This window comes from Pteronotus mesoamericanus, unplaced genomic scaffold, assembly GCF_021234165.1.
Source record: "Pteronotus mesoamericanus isolate MK-2021 breed Mesoamerican mustached bat unplaced genomic scaffold, CSHL_Meso_final scaffold_85, whole genome shotgun sequence".
Classification (NCBI taxonomy): Eukaryota; Metazoa; Chordata; class Mammalia; order Chiroptera; family Mormoopidae; genus Pteronotus; species Pteronotus mesoamericanus.
The window spans coordinates 40,727,854-40,745,441 of NW_026555329.1; the positions used below are offsets into that span (position 1 = coordinate 40,727,854).

General features: G+C 34.3%; 1 protein-coding gene across 5 annotated transcripts in view; it reads right to left on the reverse strand.

Moving 5' to 3' along the window:
* Nucleotides 1–17,588, reverse strand: part of PNPLA8 (patatin like phospholipase domain containing 8) — a 43,467-nt gene that overhangs the window by 10,061 nt on the left and 15,818 nt on the right. For 4 of the 5 annotated variants that reach the window (XM_054564171.1, XM_054564172.1, XM_054564175.1 and 1 more), the window contains exons 5-8: nt 15,200–15,294; nt 11,160–11,331; nt 6,656–6,713; nt 4,347–4,541 (exon numbers count right to left, since the gene is read on the reverse strand). In XM_054564171.1, coding sequence (XP_054420146.1) covers nt 4,347–4,541; nt 6,656–6,713; nt 11,160–11,331; nt 15,200–15,294 — 520 coding nt within the window. The remainder of the gene's footprint in view (nt 1–4,346; nt 4,542–6,655; nt 6,714–11,159; nt 11,332–15,199; nt 15,295–17,588) is intronic. The other variant, XM_054564174.1, reaches the window with a different exon arrangement.

Here is a 17,588-nt window from a genome sequence, read left to right on the forward strand (position 1 = left end):
GGCCCTCAGTAGTTTAACTGGGTTCAAATTTAAAAAATCAGAGCCCAGCAGTCATTTCCACATAGGGGCCTCTCATACAAATCACACTTCCGGGGGAGTCCTGCACTAAGTTGCCTCCTTCCAGGACTGAACTGCCTGCCTGCGTGGGTTCCTGCCACCTGAGCCAGCCCTTAAAACGGAGTTCCTGGAATATCACTTAAACCAGTAAGACTGAAGCTTTCCCCACCCACAATCAGAGCTGTGCACCTCTATCTCCCATCGACATCTTCACCAACCAATCAGAGCAGCTCTATTCTGACCTATCAGGGCAGTGCTTTTTGGACCAATCAAACTGGGAGGATTTGGGGTCCTCATTTGCTTGAGGACAGACCAATCAGGGACCAGGGATGGGGACTTCTATATAAGTCAGCTCCCCTGTGGCTTTGAGAGCAGTTTCCTTTTCCACCACAGATTAAAGACTGTGTGTCCCAGGCTGTAGCTGAAACACCAAAGACATCTTGCCAGAGAAGAGCAGGAAGGGAGGAGCAGGGCATAGCAGGCCTGAGTGGACTGGACAGGAGCAGAGTGCAGTGGTCTAGCCAAAGAGGGGCCTGGCCCCAGGGCTGCCTGGCCCTAGCGCCCGCCAGCCATGCTATTTCACAGCTGGGCTTCTTCATAATTGAGCTGTAACACTACCGAGCTGTTCCACACCCAAGCTGTTCTCACAGCTGTTGTGTATAATTGAACTGTTTGCACTGAATAAAGTTTCCTTCTTCACTGCACCCAAAATTAAGGATCCCTGTTGATGTTGAATTTATTCCTACAACCATGGGTTGACAATAATTTTCTAGGATGTAATAAACCTCTAATAATATTCTCTTTATAGTCAAAGGCAAATGAAATCTGTCCATCTACCTTGCGTGAAAACATAAATGACTCCACCGTAATCTGCCATCTTGACATCTGGGTAAATGAGGATCCTTGACCCTCTTGGCTTCCCCCAGGTGACTGACAGAATATGTACACAGAACTCTGGGCTGAACACAGGATTTCCAGTAGTTATCTCTCCAGGGCAAGTTGCCTTCAATGCTGTCTCTCTCTTAACTCGTCTGTCTCTGGCACCAGAGCTTCCCAGCACCTGATACCTTTGGTCATCAGAGCATTCTCATTGCTTCAGAGATATAAGGACAAGGTCTGAGGGATGGAAACTGTGGGGATCCATTTCAACTTCTTACTGTCCAGGACTGTGTTTCTGTACATAAGTCCTCTATTAAAATCTTTAACCTGCAGGCTGGACTTGTCTGCTCCATTCTTTGGTCTCTCAGCTCTGTCATGAAACATTTGAGGGCCACATTTATATACACAGCTGTCTTCCAAAGTACAATTAATTAACTGTAGCACTACCTTCAATAACTGCCGAAATAGAATATTAATTTATAATTTATACTCTCCTGATTCCAAAAAGGATACGAAGTAACTTATAATACTTAAAACATAGGTCGAACATGACAATTAAAAGGAGTTTTAAAAATGAGACTGGGGATAACTGAATATTCCAAGAACTTATCAGATAAAAGGATTGTAATAAGTACCATATTTTAGTTTTAAACTTTTTGGCAACTTCTGAAGAACTGGAAAGAAACTTTGCTTAAATGTTTTCCTAGTTTAAGCAATCAAGATCATTCACACCTTAAAGTATGTTAGTCAATCTTTCACAGTGTCTATTGAAGAGAAAAATACCCCATTTCTTCCTCAAGTACTGGAAGAGAATACAGTAAAGAAAATATTACTTAAGGTTTGTTTAGACTCCAGATTCCATTTGAAATTCTTATTAAAACTGATGTGCCAATCTTTCTGAAGTCAGTCACTATTTATTTAAAAATACATTCTCTGTACATGTGGTCATATGCTTTACATAAAATTTACAGAAGTTATTTTAACCTAAGTTCAAAGATTATGGTCATCAAAACAGAAATGGCTAAGCATGAAAAGAAATATCACTGATCCATCTGAAATGAAAAAGAACCACTAAATTACTTTTGTTATATGTATTCTACAGGGCTGAATTACACTTTAGAACTACTTCTTCTTAGATAAAAAATAAAATCTGGGAACATAAGGTCCTGAAATGCAATGACTTACTTGAGACTTTCACTAATATTTGCCATAATGGCAATTTTGTAGCATGACAACCATCTTTTTTTTTAAACTTTATTTTTTATTGTTGACACTATTACAAATGCTTCTATTCCCCCAAACTTTGCCCACCTTCCCCGCCCTTCTCCCCTCAGCCATCACCACACACAGTTGTCTGTGTTTATGGGTTATGCATATATGTTTTTGGCTAATCCCTTAACCTTAAAATGGTGGCACAACAACCATCTTAAAGTTATAAACCTTAACTATCATATTTTGAATGCACTAAGTTCACTATTTATGACATGGTAAGAATATGGAGAAACAGTTGTTAAGAATAGCAAGCTACATACTAAAATAAAAATTTTATCTTGACCAATAAGGCCTGAAATCAATGTGAGAAAAAGTCTATAGCTAGCACCTTCTGTCTTGAGGGGGTGGCAAAAAGAAGAGAAAGGCAAAAAGAAGTACCTTATAAAATTCAACAATGACAGATTTGACAAATAAATAGAATTGACTCCAAAGACAAAAGAAGTCATACTTTAATTTCTTAATCACAAAGACAGAAAGAAAATGAGAGCTGACAGTCAGATTTTAAAATATATTTAACCTACGATATGAAAAATTAGAAAAAATAAAATTGATAAAAATATTATAACACATAGAAATTAAAATTATATAGTTGATGTGTAGTTTATATAGATCTATGTATGATGTTTTGAATAACATTTGAAAATTCTGTCAAAATTTTAGTTTATTTTTCTCAACATATATTGTAATACTAAATAAAGAGCATACCATACTTCAGTGGCTAAAGAGGAAAACTAAGGCTATGGATTACATCAAATAGAACTAATTTTAACTGAAATATAAAAAATTCAGCACATATAAAATACATATATTTTAGCAGTATCAGCTCAAAGTGATAAAAGCCTTTATTGCTTTTATCACTTAATGTACGTTATAACTTAAGATTTCCATAAATAGTGGGAAAAACTTTTGACAGAGGAAAACATTTATAAGTAAATTAGTCTATATAACAGAAAAGGAATAAATTACTAGAAATATTCAACTTTATATATCATTTAGTTACAGAAATCATCCTGTCACTTAACAGCTCTAATCCTAGTTCAGTTAATCTTTCTAAAGATTCAAATTTATTTGTAAATGGAAATAACTCTACCTACCTCACAAGCAATGAGATAATGTATGCAAAGGACTATATTGTATCTTGCACGTACGTAACTTAAGTGTTTATTATTATTTTATTATATTCTCTTATTCAAAATATGACCACTAAATGTAAAGTACAGCACAGGGAATATAGTCAATAATATAATAACTATGGTGTCAGATGGGTACTAGACTTATCCGAGGGATCACTTTTTAAGTTATAGAAATGTCTATAAATTACTATGTTGTACAACTAAAACTAATATAATACTGTATGTCATAATAACTGAAAACACATTTTTTAAATGACCACTCAAATTGTCAAATAGATTGTGTTCTGCACTTCCAGGGACTGTGTTTCATTTTTAATTTTTATCACATTTGGAAAGCCAATCATTATCATAATTGGCTATGAATCATGTTATGGAAAATATAAAGAATCTTTCTTAAAATATGTTCTTTAAGCCAGAAGGCTTGTTAATTTAAAGAAAAACAAACAACAACAACCAAACATCTTCTACCACATGAAGACATGAAGAAGAAAGTCTCCTTGACTGATCCAGTGTAAGTTCAGTGACATTTAATAAGTGGTGATTCTTTTTTAATCAGGTAAAGTTTTCTTTTTTTCCTTTCTAAACCCTCGCCTGAGGATATGTTTATTGACTTTAGAGAGAGAAGAAGGGGAAGAGGGATGAGAGAGAGAGAGAGAACATTGATTGGTTACCTCCCATACATGTTCTGACTGCTGATCAAACTTGCACCCTGGGTATGTGCCCTGACAGGGAATCAAACCCGCGACCTTTTAGTGTACGGCTCAGGGGTATCCAACCCACGGCCCAGGATGGCTATGGATGCTGCCCAACACAAAATTGTAAATTTACTTCTTTTTTGTTCATCAGTTTTGGTTAGTGTGTGGCCAAAGATGACAACTTTTCTTCCTGTGTGGCCCAGGGATGTCAAAAGGTTGGACACCCCTGGTATGGGATGACTCTCCAAAGGAGCCACCTGGCTAAAGCAATCGTGTAATGTTTTAAAGATAAGCCATAGACTCAACTTACCTGATGGAGGTCATTTCCTAATGCATACTCTGCAAAGTAGCCTGGAGCAGCAGACGAGGCTCTGATGGCCTGCCACATTTTGTACTGACAGCCTCCCAAATAGTGAGAATTGACTCCAGGAAAATGACCATAGTTTCTGAACACAAAAGCTTTTGGTGTTATCCCTCTGTTTACTATGGTACTTACTGCAGCTACCTAGTAAATTAAAAAGGGAACAATACCCACTGTAAGCAGCAATATTTGGGACTTGTAAAAATTAAATACTATTTAGTAGTATAAATGAAAAACTTACAACTCTACCCATCAAGATAAATGTAAAAAAAAATATAATGTTAAGCAATGGGAACCCGATCTTTTTAAATATGTATTTCTTAATAAAGAAGTAGATACAAGGACTGAGATAATTTTAAGAAATATAAGAGAATAATAAAAAAAGATATTTTTGACTACATGATTTGACAGATATTTAAGAAGACATTCAAGGCACACATTTGCATATCTTTATGTAATAACTGATACAGCAACAGTAGCAACAAATAAAAACTACCTAAAGATAAACTGTTTTCATAATATCATTTACTAATTACTTTTGTTTTTAAACTCTTTGAAAACATTATGACTTTTAACAACTGAAACTCAGACTACATAAACTCCCAAGACTTTCTGATAATAGTTAATAACTGGCAGCTGGGTAATTATTTTTATTAAAAAACTAATGTTCATTACCCTGGGTCTCAGATTTTAAAGATGTCAACTGAATTTATGTGCTATAGTTATTAATGATCTGAAATATAAAGTTAAACAATGAAAGGTATTGAGAAGGCCAAAGCTGTTAAGAGTCCTGTGCCAGCCCTGACAGAGGTCTGTTTGCTTTGCTCTCGTACAAACTAAAGGCCATACCCCAAGTTCCTATGAGTGATCCAAGTGCAGCCCTAGGCAACTATGAATTAAAGTTGGCCACATACTATGATACAGAATATCTTTCGATCAGTTGGTATATAGACAGGCTGAATCAAGGAATATATGGGTGACTTCCATTTATCATGTGTGAATTACTATTCAAGGTGCCCAAAACTCACCCATACCCACTCTATTCTTAACTATTTAAAGCTGGCAATTCCCATAATTTAAAAACAAACAAGAAGTCCTAACGATACAGGGAACAAACAAGAGGTATATAGAGCATCATAGGGTCCTCTCCAAAAGAACGATATGGCTCTCAGTATAATGGCTTCTAAGGCCCTGAATGGTCTAATCCACCTACCACTCCAGCCTCATTTCACAAGTTGCCCTTGGATCCGCAGGCTCTAGTCTTCAGGAACTCCTCCAGTTCCTGCATCTCTCCCGAGTTCCTCCTGCAGAGATCATTCCCTTTGCCAGGCATACTCCTACTCATCAGCCTTCACACACTGAGATCTCAAATCTCATTTCCTTGGAGTAGCCTTCCCTCATGTCCCTGTAAATATATGCTTTCAGAGAACTGTTTTTATGCTCCTTAACAATTATTTCAGGGAAACTTTATCTCATTTGTGTGATTATTTAGTTAATACTACTTTGCCCTACTGGATTATAAACTCTATGTCTGCATTTACTCACTAATGTATCCAAAGTGCCCAGCACCATTCTGGCACATTGGGTGCATAATTAATACCCAAAGAATCAATGAAAATATATATAAACAGGAGTGAAAGACCAATAGAGCAAGCTGTATTTGATTTTTCATTACTTTAGTGTATAATCTAAAAATAAATATAAGCTGCATAGAATTCCTAGATGCAGAAATCCTATTCTTTAATCGAATAACAAGTATTATCAAAGAACACAGAACTCAAGCAATACTCAGTACATTGTGTTTCAAACAAAATAAAGAGAAGACACGCTGAGACTTATTCTAATAATAACATTTTTAAAATTAGGATTCCATGTGTGTATTAATATGGGGGTGTGTGTGTGTGCGTGTGTGTGTGTATCTCCCTTTCTCTCTCTCTCTCTCTAAGGGGCATATATAATTTCTAAGAGAGAAAATGCCACAATTTTTCTTAATCACTGGATTTGATTAACCCTTATGATAATTCTTCTTTATCTCTAATCTCAGTCTTTCATGTTCTTAAAACTTTTATTATACTTTTACTATATACAGAAGAAGTCTAATGATCACATCATATATTTTCAGAGAATGACTAAATAAATAAGGAATCAATATAATCTATTAAAAGAGGTTCCTAGAATTTTTTCCTTAAAGGGTCTTCAAGATAAGTATTTTCAACTCATATTCAACTCTAACTAGGTGTTATATACTCTAAACTTACCTTAGGACATGTGGGATTTCTTGCTGTTTCAATCATTAGTGAAGATCCCATTCTATCCCTTTATTAAAGGAGAAGAAATAAATTATATCAAAATAATTTTATCTCCTAATATAAGGGAACATAAACTATGCAATTATTGTTTGCCCATGGCTTTGTCAAAGTGCTATGAGAGACCGGAATTTTTTAAAAAAGGTGTAAGACTCTCCTCCAGGAGGCTTATCATCCAATTAACGCACATGAAACAATATTGGTTATTTATTAATCTCTGATACAAACTACAAGTACCTATGGTTCTGGGGGTGGGGGGGTAGGGGAGGATTATATAGGCTGCAGTATCTAGGAAAGATACATGGAAGTGTAGCTTGAAAAGGACCAAAACATGGCAAGGTAACACATGCAAGGTCAGGACATAAACAGGGGAAAGGCACAGATGCAGAATCAATCTGTTGTTTTCAGGGCCCTTCTGACAGAATAAAGAGCTATGTTGAGATAACAGTGCAGAACGGGTAAGCTAGTTACAGAGGAATCCAAACACCAGATCAAGGACACTTAGACTCTAAACTTCTAAAGCAATACAAAGCTAATGTCACCCCCTAAAACATGTTTTTTAAGTCACCTGAGTTGGCATTTGAATTACTATAACATTATAGAAATTGCCCTTGGGCAGCAATTTTTACAATTGCATTACAGGGGAATTTTATTTCAGTGTAGTGTTTTTCCTGACTTAAAATCGTCTTTTCCCCCCTGTATTGAATATAAAGACTATGCTTTTTACCAACTTGCTTCAATTAGAGAAAACATTTTGCTAATGACTTTTTTTTTCCCCCAGATTATACTCATGTCTCTCAACTAGAATGTTAGTGAATTCACCTAAGGGTAGTACTGACAAATTTTGTAGTAATCTACCTCTCACAAACTTTTAAAAATATCAATGTAAAATTCTTTCTAAAACAGAAAAAACCTTTGTCTTTCCCAACCTGACCTATATTTCTTCTGCATCAAGATCAATGCAATTTTATTCTTCTACACGTCTTGCACATTATCTTTCCCAGAATTCTTGCTGTAAAACTGGGGCAGAGATCCTGGGAGCATGCTGCTTTCACACTTTAAGCACAGTTTCCATTTACTTTTTGTTTAAACTTTGATTTTATTAACAGAACCAAAATGTGTTTGAGAATTAAGTTATAAATATAAATTCAATGAGAAAGGAACATTGTTTATTTCAGAGATGTCAAAATATTTTTTTAAAAAAAACTCAACATTTTCAGACTCTGCTGATGCTATAATTGTCCCTAAAATAACACAAAATCATTTTTACAGAAGAAAAAAACCTATAAAAATGCTCTCGATAAACAATGAGAGAAAAAAAGACAAAGCCAGAGAGCAGGTGTGGTAGATTATAATAATAATGACCCCCAATGAATTACACTTCCTGATATTCATATCCCTGTACATGGTCCCTTCCCAACCTAGACCCTGGGTTTGAATCGCTTTGGTTAGCAGGACATTGGCAAACATGCTGTAGCAAAACGTTTTCATTCCTACAATCTCTACTGATAATTTTAAACTTGGTCTGTGTTAACTAAAAGTTAAAACATACACTGCAAAGTGGAGAAGGATTTGTTTTAATGAACCCAATGATAGATTTTATTACTAAGTTTAAACTATTAACTGTTTAACAATTCTAGACTTGTAGCTTTTTTCCTTTTATTTCTATGCTGCACTAGTATACTACATAGCAACTGCACTGTGTGGTATTACAATACAGACTGGGAATATTGTTATGGATGTAATGTCTATTAGAGTTTGTGATAGTAATTCTCTCTTCTCAGTGATTTAAATGTGATCAAGCCTCCTATACTTTGTCATAAAAAGTGGGTTTTTCAGGCAGCTATTTTAGTGCATATCAAAAAGAATTTATGGTGTATTACTGTTGATTCACTTTGAATTAAAAAATATGTATATTGTAGCAAAAACAAATTGAAATAAAATAAGGCTTGGTAAGTATTTTTGCACGGGGTCTTGCCTTCTTGAAACTCTGAGGCCACCACTGTAAGAGTCCAGGATGAGAGTGACCATGTGGAGAGAGAGACCAGCTGTCCCAACCATCTCAGCTGAGCAGCTGACAGCTGACAGCCAACAGCCATGTGAGTTTCGAGAACAGAAGAAACACGCTCAAACCACAGAAGCATGAAACTAAATCAATGCCATTTTAAAACACCAAGTTTTAGAGTGTTTTGTTTTACAGCAAAGGTTGAGTGGAAAAGTTGAAAAAGGAAAAAAACAACTGATCACACTTAGAAAGTTTATCAGTGATGTGATTAGAAATAAAAAAATCTTTGAGGAAGCATCAGTTAAATAGTAATAAGCAAACAATGAAAATATTCTAATGAGGAACAAAAAAAAAAAAAAAAAGGAAAAACATTCCACAGCACAGAGGCTGGTTTTACAATAAATTTTCAAATATTCAATAAAATTGTTTTTACCAGTACTACGATTTTATGAGAATACAAAACTTTTTTTTAACAGACACAAATGAAGACCCCAAAATAAGCAATGAACAACATTAATGAGTGGTAAGATCACTCAACTGGGAAGATGTCATTATTCCAAAAATAAGTTTACATTTCATGTAATTTAAATCAAAATATAAGTGGGATTTTTAAAAAATAAGTAAGAGTAACCCAAGATTCTCTCTGAAGATAAAATGAAAATAGAGAACAGATTTATGAAAATCAATATAAAAACAATAACTAAATAATGAATTTGGACTAAAAGTGTTAAAATCAACTAAAAGAACCAAAACCTTGAACACAGACTCTAATGTAGATAAGAATTTAAAATATGATTAATTGGTGTTTCAAATCAGTGGAAAAAAAGAACGAAACAAATGCTTGGTAATAGGTACAGAGATGTTTGAATTAACACTGGAGTAAAACGTTAACTCTGATCCCCTTACAATATACATCTAAATAAATCTCAGATGACAAGAATTAAAAACAAAATAATTAAATCTTAGGACTAGAAAATAATATAAAGATGTACTTCATTTTAATGTAAAAATACCTTTCTAAACATGAAAGCAAAGTTAAAAAAAGATTTGACTAAAGATTTTAAATTCCTCTAACATTAAAAAAATATTGTTAATTAAAAAACACAATCACCATATAAATGTTTAATATATTTACAATATAGTGAGGAATGCCCTGGTAGGAAATGAGGAAATTTTATGCCCTTGAAATGTGTGTGTGTTTTATATATATATAAAAAAAAAATCAAAACAAAAAAATTGTTCCAACTCATCAATAGTCAAAGTGATGCAAATTTGAAACATCAGTTCAAAAATCTCTCAAATGATGATTTTAAAATTAAAATGTTTGGTAAAATGGAAAAAAATTGATGCTGGCAGGTGAATAAATTGGGCCAACTGTTTTAAAAAACAATTCATACATATATATTATATTTATATATAATATATAGATCTCTCGTATATCTATTTTTAAAACATGTATATTTTCTGTCTGAAAAGTTCACTCTAGAAATTTACCTTAAAGATATAATCCAAGATTTTAGTAGAGATATAGGAGTTCATTTAAACTTCATTTTAAACTGCAAATATTTCTTAACTATGCTCCTTTTCCAATAGGGAACTTGTTAAATAAAAACTAGTACATCCATACAATAGGACAGTGATAAACCATTAAAACATGCCTCAGAAAACAATGACGTAAGAAACTGTTCATGATAAAATGCTAAGGTAAAAATGCAGGATCAAAATTAAATATTCATTATCACACAACTTTTGTGAAGGGTATTAAGCACATGCATATTCAGAACCCCATACGTACATACACTTATTTATCTGTAAGAAATTCTTAAAAAGAAAAGTACATCGTTATGTCAATAGTGTAATTATAAGTTATTTTCATTGTTTTCTTTATAATATTAATAGTGTGATTATATATTATTTTCATTTTCTTTATATGTTCTCTATTTCCTATATGATTATTTTAAAAATACATCAGCACTGGTCCAATTATTATGCATCTTATAAACTGACCTGTATAGCAAGGTCTGGAGCTCTAAGTATTAAGACTGTGGATAATTTCAGTTTCTATTTAATGCTTCTACTTTTGTAAAGTGGTTATAATGGCTTTGTTGTGCTTTGAAAAAAATGTTAAAAATTAATGTTTTAGAAGAATATCTGTTAATGACTTCTGAGGAAGACTAATTTGGTAAATAAAAACAATTGGATGCAGATGTGGTCTATATACAGCATGGTCTCAATTTTTAAAAAGCAATCGCAACTTTTACGTGCAAATCTCACACATATGACACCAACAAAATAGTGACTACAACAGACTCACCAAAATATTAATAGTGATTATCTCTAACTAGTGGGATCAATAATTTAATATTCTCTCTTATATTTTTCAGCATTTTTCTAATTATAATATACACTATTACCCAAATAATCAAAATGTTTTTAAAAAGTATAACTTACTTAAGAATCTTTTCCCATGTTTGACTGTCATAAAATGCATGGCTCCAACTCATTTTGACTGTTCCAACGATGACATTTTGGGAAAACACATCTGTTCCTAATTTTCGATAAAGTTCCTCACATTCATCCAGGGGCATATGAAATAATCCCAACATGAAAGCTAATATAGCACCTGAAAGAAAAAGTCTTTAGTTTTTGTCAGTGTTGATATTACAGTACTTTTATAAAATCTCCCGAATCATAGTCTTGGTTAAAGCTCTACTTTTGATACTTCTAAATTGTGTCACCTGGGACAAATCACTTAACCTCTCAGAGTACTAATTTTTTCATTTATGAAGTAAGGGTAATTACAACTAAAATTTATAAGGATTTTATATTGGGATAACACATGTAAAGGGCTTTATTTACTAGGCCTCAATAAGGATACATAAATGGCAACCGATGATGATGACAACAATTTAAAAATATATAAAAATGTGTCATTTTACCTTACATTAAATCATATATAATTAAGATACTGTGGTAGGGAATGTCCTTTCTAACCTTATCAAATTCCTTAGTTTTGGTCACAGAACACAGTATATTTAACAACTTTCCAATTGATTAAAATAAATGTTCCTCCTTCACGTTCATCCTGGGAACGAATGTAATTAAAGAAATTAGGTCTCTGGGATGTATTTTTAAATAGCGGATTTCATATCCTAGCTGCAATTGGTAGGACACACTGCCACCTAGTGTACCCAATTGGCCTAACCCTGAACTAACAAGAAAAATTGGAGACAGGTTTAGGGGGATAGGGAGGTGGTTGGGTTGGACAAGGCAAAGACCTGTATAGTATCCCTGCTTACTTTGAGATTGCAAAGAAAAAGAAAACGGAAAATCACTATCATATTGTATTTTACATATTTTACGTTTTTTATTATATTTAGTCTTATTCTAGTAAAAGGTAAGGCAGCTTATATTTTAAAATACACTGTGTGGCATAACTGTATAATAGATATCGTTATTTTTCCATTTGTAGAAAAGTTGTAATTAACACAAAAAATAACTCACAAGAAATCAAGTTCCTTTCAAGCAGACCTACTACATAAATTAGCAGACATTTAAAAAACTGAATTTTATTGGCCCAGCTGGTGTGGCTCAGTGGATTGAGTGCTGGCCTGTGAACCAAAGGGTCACTGGTTCAATTCCTAGGCAGGACACATGCCTGGGTTGCAGGCCAGGTCCCCAGTTGGGGATGTGTGAGAGGCAAGCACACACTGATGTTTCTCTCCCTCTCTTTCTCCCTCCCTTTCCCCCTCTCTAAAAGTAAATAAATAAAATATTTTAAAAAATAAAAACATAAAAAACTGAATTTTATTGAACTGGTAAGGACATCACCCTTGTAGTAAGTATATATTTATTAACTATAGAAATTATAAGTGAAACAAAATTTCTACATTAGAATACACAAAATGGAAAAAAGAAAAATTATACTGTATTATAAATTAAGTTTAATTTAAACTAGAAAACAACAGAAAAGATATATTGTGATTAATACAGAAATGTACATATTACATAAACATATTCTACTCCATGGGTCAATCTTTGAGACTTAAAATTCTCTTTACTAAGCACCCATCTATTAAGAATAGTGTTAAAGCAAGAAGTTACCTTGTAGATTATGTTTAAATGTTTGAACTGCTAAGACCATTCTAAAGTGTAAAAGAAGCAGTCAATGTAACAGCTCCCAAAAAATTACCAAAGAAACTCTGGCCCTAGAAAATGTCTCTTCAAGAAAAATATCCGTAATTAAATCAATTTGCTTTATACATAATTTTCCAATTCTGAAAGTCACAATGCACTTCTAACACACTAAAAGATCTCAAAAGTGCCTCCTCTGTTAAGAAACTTGTTTAACTTCCTTTAACCGAACATTTTCCAAATACACGAACATCTTGAGGAATTAGTATTCAGCGTAATATCATAGAAATCATTGATTCCCTATGCTACTGAATCATCCCTGCAACTGTTCTCATTTAGTTTATACAACTTGTCATACTTGACACAAATACTGTGCACAAATCATTTGATTTTTTTTGCTAGTAGCCTTCAGAACTATTATCGTGCTTCCAAAAAATTATAAAAACGATACAGAAATTAAAATCTATGAAGATACACTAAAGTGAGACATTATCATATCAGACAATAAAATATACAGCACTGATCTGCAATCTTAATAATGCTTGAGTGTTACCTGGAAGGTAAGCAATAGCAATGGGTATCCTGAGAGATTTGATGTGAAGGGGTGGGAGGTGTGGGGAGTGCGGAATAGAGAGAGCTGGGGTAAGTAGATAGAAAAACAAAACAAAGAACAAAACAAAAATTCATCTAATGGTGAGTCAGTCAAAACTAAGAAATCATTCAGTACAATTATATTCTAAGTTGCCAATTTCTTCTATACAAACATGAAACTATAAATTTTAACTATTCACCAACTAGCAAAATTTTAAAAAGCCTTTAATAAACATAGATTCTCCCATTTATCAATTTCAATTCTGGCTTCAAATGAATCGGGGTGCAAAGCAGGGACCCCCCCCCAAAATACTCCCCACAACCTTAGGTTGGGGGATGGGGGAAGAGGATGATACCACAGTTAAAATACTTTTCATAACAATGGCAAGTTGATAGCTAGTTGATAGTTGTACAGCTGCCTAGGATAAAAGGCCTCCTCGGTGACATTCAGACCACGACTTTCTGTATAGTGACTCCTGATGTAGCTGGAAGCTCTTATAACACTTGCAGAGAGGCGGGAGCCAAAGACTTCTCTGTGTCACAGGGTACTCTTGCCCTGACTAAGGATGGCAGCCAAAAGGAAGTAAAAGATACATGGAAACTGGCAAAAGTAGTACATTGTCAGGGGCCAGATATGAGGTCACGGAGGAAGCTCTGGTTCGGCATTTAAAGTAAGGGCAGGCTGAGAGAGAGGAAAGGTAGTAGCCATGAGGTTTGACAGGGTGTAAAAGGGCCACCCCACTAGCCATGACATCAGTAGTGAGCAGCAGCTATGAGGTCTGAGATAGGAGGATGCAGCCATGAGAAAAACAGCCATGAGGAAGATGCCATGAAGTAAGGGGCTTCGGCCATGAGGTCTGGTGTGTAAGGAGGTACCACGTGGTTTGGAGTAAGGAGATGCCATGTGGTTTTGGATTAAGAGCTAGAGTAAGAAACAGGAGACCCACTGGGAAACCTGCCTGGAGAACAGAGTGGCAGAGCCAATGGAGCTGTGCAGGGACCTGCCTACCCAAGCACAGATTAGTGGGGGATGCCTGGAATGCTGAACTGTGACCAGAAATGCTGAGCCGAGGATTTCTGCTTTTTTGAAAGACAGTACCTGACTGGCATGTTCTGAAACTGGCCTGAGTTGGCAAAGGTGGACAGGATCATGTGTTTAGGTGTTTTAAACGGAGTGGGACTTAATGGCAGAAATCCACCATTATTCTGAATCTGTATAACATGTAAATAAACACCCTCTTTCCTTTTTCACTGAACTCTTGCCTTGGAAGTCATGCTTCTTGGCAGTGGGCAACTGAACCCCACAGCTGTTCCAGAACAGCATAGGCAGGGTTCTGTAATACAACCAACCAGATTAAAGAAAAACGATAGAAGAAACAGTTATCTCACAGAGGGACACCTCTCACAAATAAGTACAATCTTAATCACCTTTAATAGTCCATTGGTTCAAGTACAAGTTGAGTACCTACTGTCCTTCCATTTCATCACTGTCCTTAAGGTAACTATAACATAAAGCAGTAATTCATAGTTTGTAACCTGTCACTGTAACTTATTTAGAAAATATTAGAAAACACAATAAAAACTTTTTTCTTAATGTTACCTTATTCCCAATACATACTTTTAAAAGTTCATTAAGCAAATCATAAGATTATTCATGAAAACATGAAATTAATACTCATCATTTCAAAGAATGACCTTGAACATAAGCGCTTAATGTTCTTTTTACTTAATGCAGTGCTAGGATGTACTATTCCAATACTAATTACCTGTGCTTACACCACAAATGTAATCAAACAGCTGGTGAACTGGCTTCTGAGTAAGTTCAACTAATTTTCGTAGTGTCTGAAGAGCAACCAAACCCCTATAGAAAAGATAAAGGCAAATAAGAATTCCTATTTCAAGGAAAGTAAAGTTACTGAATAAAACAATCCTAACAATTGCTTTTCTAGCTTACATGCTAACACAAAAACTAATAATATAATTTAGCACCAGCAAAAGTTGCATAAGTTTTTAAGATGGCTTTTGAATATCCCATATCTAAATAATGGTACAAAACCTGTGCTATAGCTGCACATTTTAAAATTTATACTAGTATCTAGATCACAAAGATATGTCAATGAAGATTAAAAAAAAAAAAATCCTAACCATCCTGCCTGGGTAGCTCAGTCAGTCAGTGTCATCCCAGTTGAGAGTTCCATCCCTGGTCAGGGCACATACAGGAATCAACCAAGGAGTGCATAAGTAAGTGGAAAAACAAACTGATACCTCTCTCTCTCTCTCTTTCTAAAAATCAATACATAAAAATAATAATAAAGATGAAAAAATAAAAAATACTCCAATGGTAGAAAATACTTAAAAGCCTCCACTCACCCGTTTGGGGATGCCAAATACTGGTTTCTTCTCTTACCAATGCAGCTGGTCACCTATGTTTCTATACGGTTGTGTTTTACACAGTTCACTAGCCATATTTTTAAGCTTTTATTCATGTTTTAAAACTCTTAACAATCTTAGGGCAGTGCTCTACATTCAGGATTTATTTATTTATGCTACTGACTTCATTCATTTCTGGATCTTTGCCAAAGGCCACAAATAACTTCATAATGGACGTGAAAGATGAAAGAGTCTAGGAAGTGTAAGTCAATTCAAGGTGTGTGTGTGTGTAGGCAATTTCAGGGTGTGTATCTATAGACCAATTCAGGGTATGTGTGTAGGCCAATTCAGGGTGGATAATTCTTTTTTGAAAATTTCTCAATTTTTTTTTTCAATTATAGTTGACATACAATATTCTATTAGTTTCACGTATATAACAGAGTGATTAGACATTTATATAACATACAAAGTGATCACTCCTGTAAGTCTAGTAAACTATCTGGCACCATACATATTTATTACAACATCATTGACCTATTTCCTATGCTGTACTTTACATCTCCGTGACTATTTTGTAACTACCAATTTGTACTTCTAAATCCTTTTACCCTTTTCACCCATTCCTGCAACCTCCTCCTATCTGGCAACCATTAGTTTGTTCTCCGTATCTAAGAGTTTTTTTGGTGTGTTCATTTATTGTGTTTTTTAGATTGCACATTTAAGTGAAATCTTCTGATATTTGTCTTTGTCTGACTTACTTCACTTAGCATAATAACCTCTTGGAGGTAGAAAATTCTTAACACTGGGAGAATATACAGAAATAATGAAACATTATAATCCCAACACAAAGTATGGGGCAGAGAAGTCCTGGAACACAGCGGTAGTCAGACAACACGAAATAAAATTGAGTGCCAAACTGTACTCTGATACTGCTAACAGGAAGTCACCAGAAAATCAATGCTTAATGCTTAATGTTAATGTTAATGTTAACATAATGCTTATGTTTATCTTAATTATAAGAAGTAATGTGAATTTGAAGTGTTGAGAACATAAGATGGCTTATAAGAGAGCTATGCTATGAATTCAAGGTGAGACATGAAGAATTAAAGATAATGCTGGATAAAATATATTTAACAATGACCTTCATTACTTATAAAAATGAAATAAAACGTGCATATATATTCACAGGAAAATATCTGAATAAATCAAAATATTAAAAATAATCTTGAAATTCAGAGCTATGATTAGTTTTACTTTATAATTTTCCTTTTTTTTCCTCCCAGGTTTTACTTGTAAAATGAGAAAGAAAACTACTTGTAAATGCTACATTTAGAAATTAACTCAGGATAAATTTTAAAATAAATATACTTGCCAGGTTGGTTCTATATGTCCAACACTGTATCAGGCTTTCTTATGCAAAAGAAATAAAAGTTTAGAATTCTTTTCCTTAAAAACACTCTTATCTTACTCCTTTCAACACAAATTTCTCATTCTGGCTGCTCTGTCACATTCCCCTAAACCAAGGTTTCTTCCAACACCATTATTGACATTTTGGGGTGGATCATTATTTTAGAGGGCTATTCTATCCATTGTAGATACTCAGCAACAACTGTCTTCTCACTAAATCCAAGTGGCAGTCCCCTGGTTGTGACAACCAAAATGTCTCCAGACACAAATGTCTTCTGGGGGAAAAGATGTCTCCAGTGGAGAATCAATGATCCAATCCTACCTTCATCCTAACCCACCTCTAGGTTTTCCCAAATTATCTTCACTCCAATTTCCTAT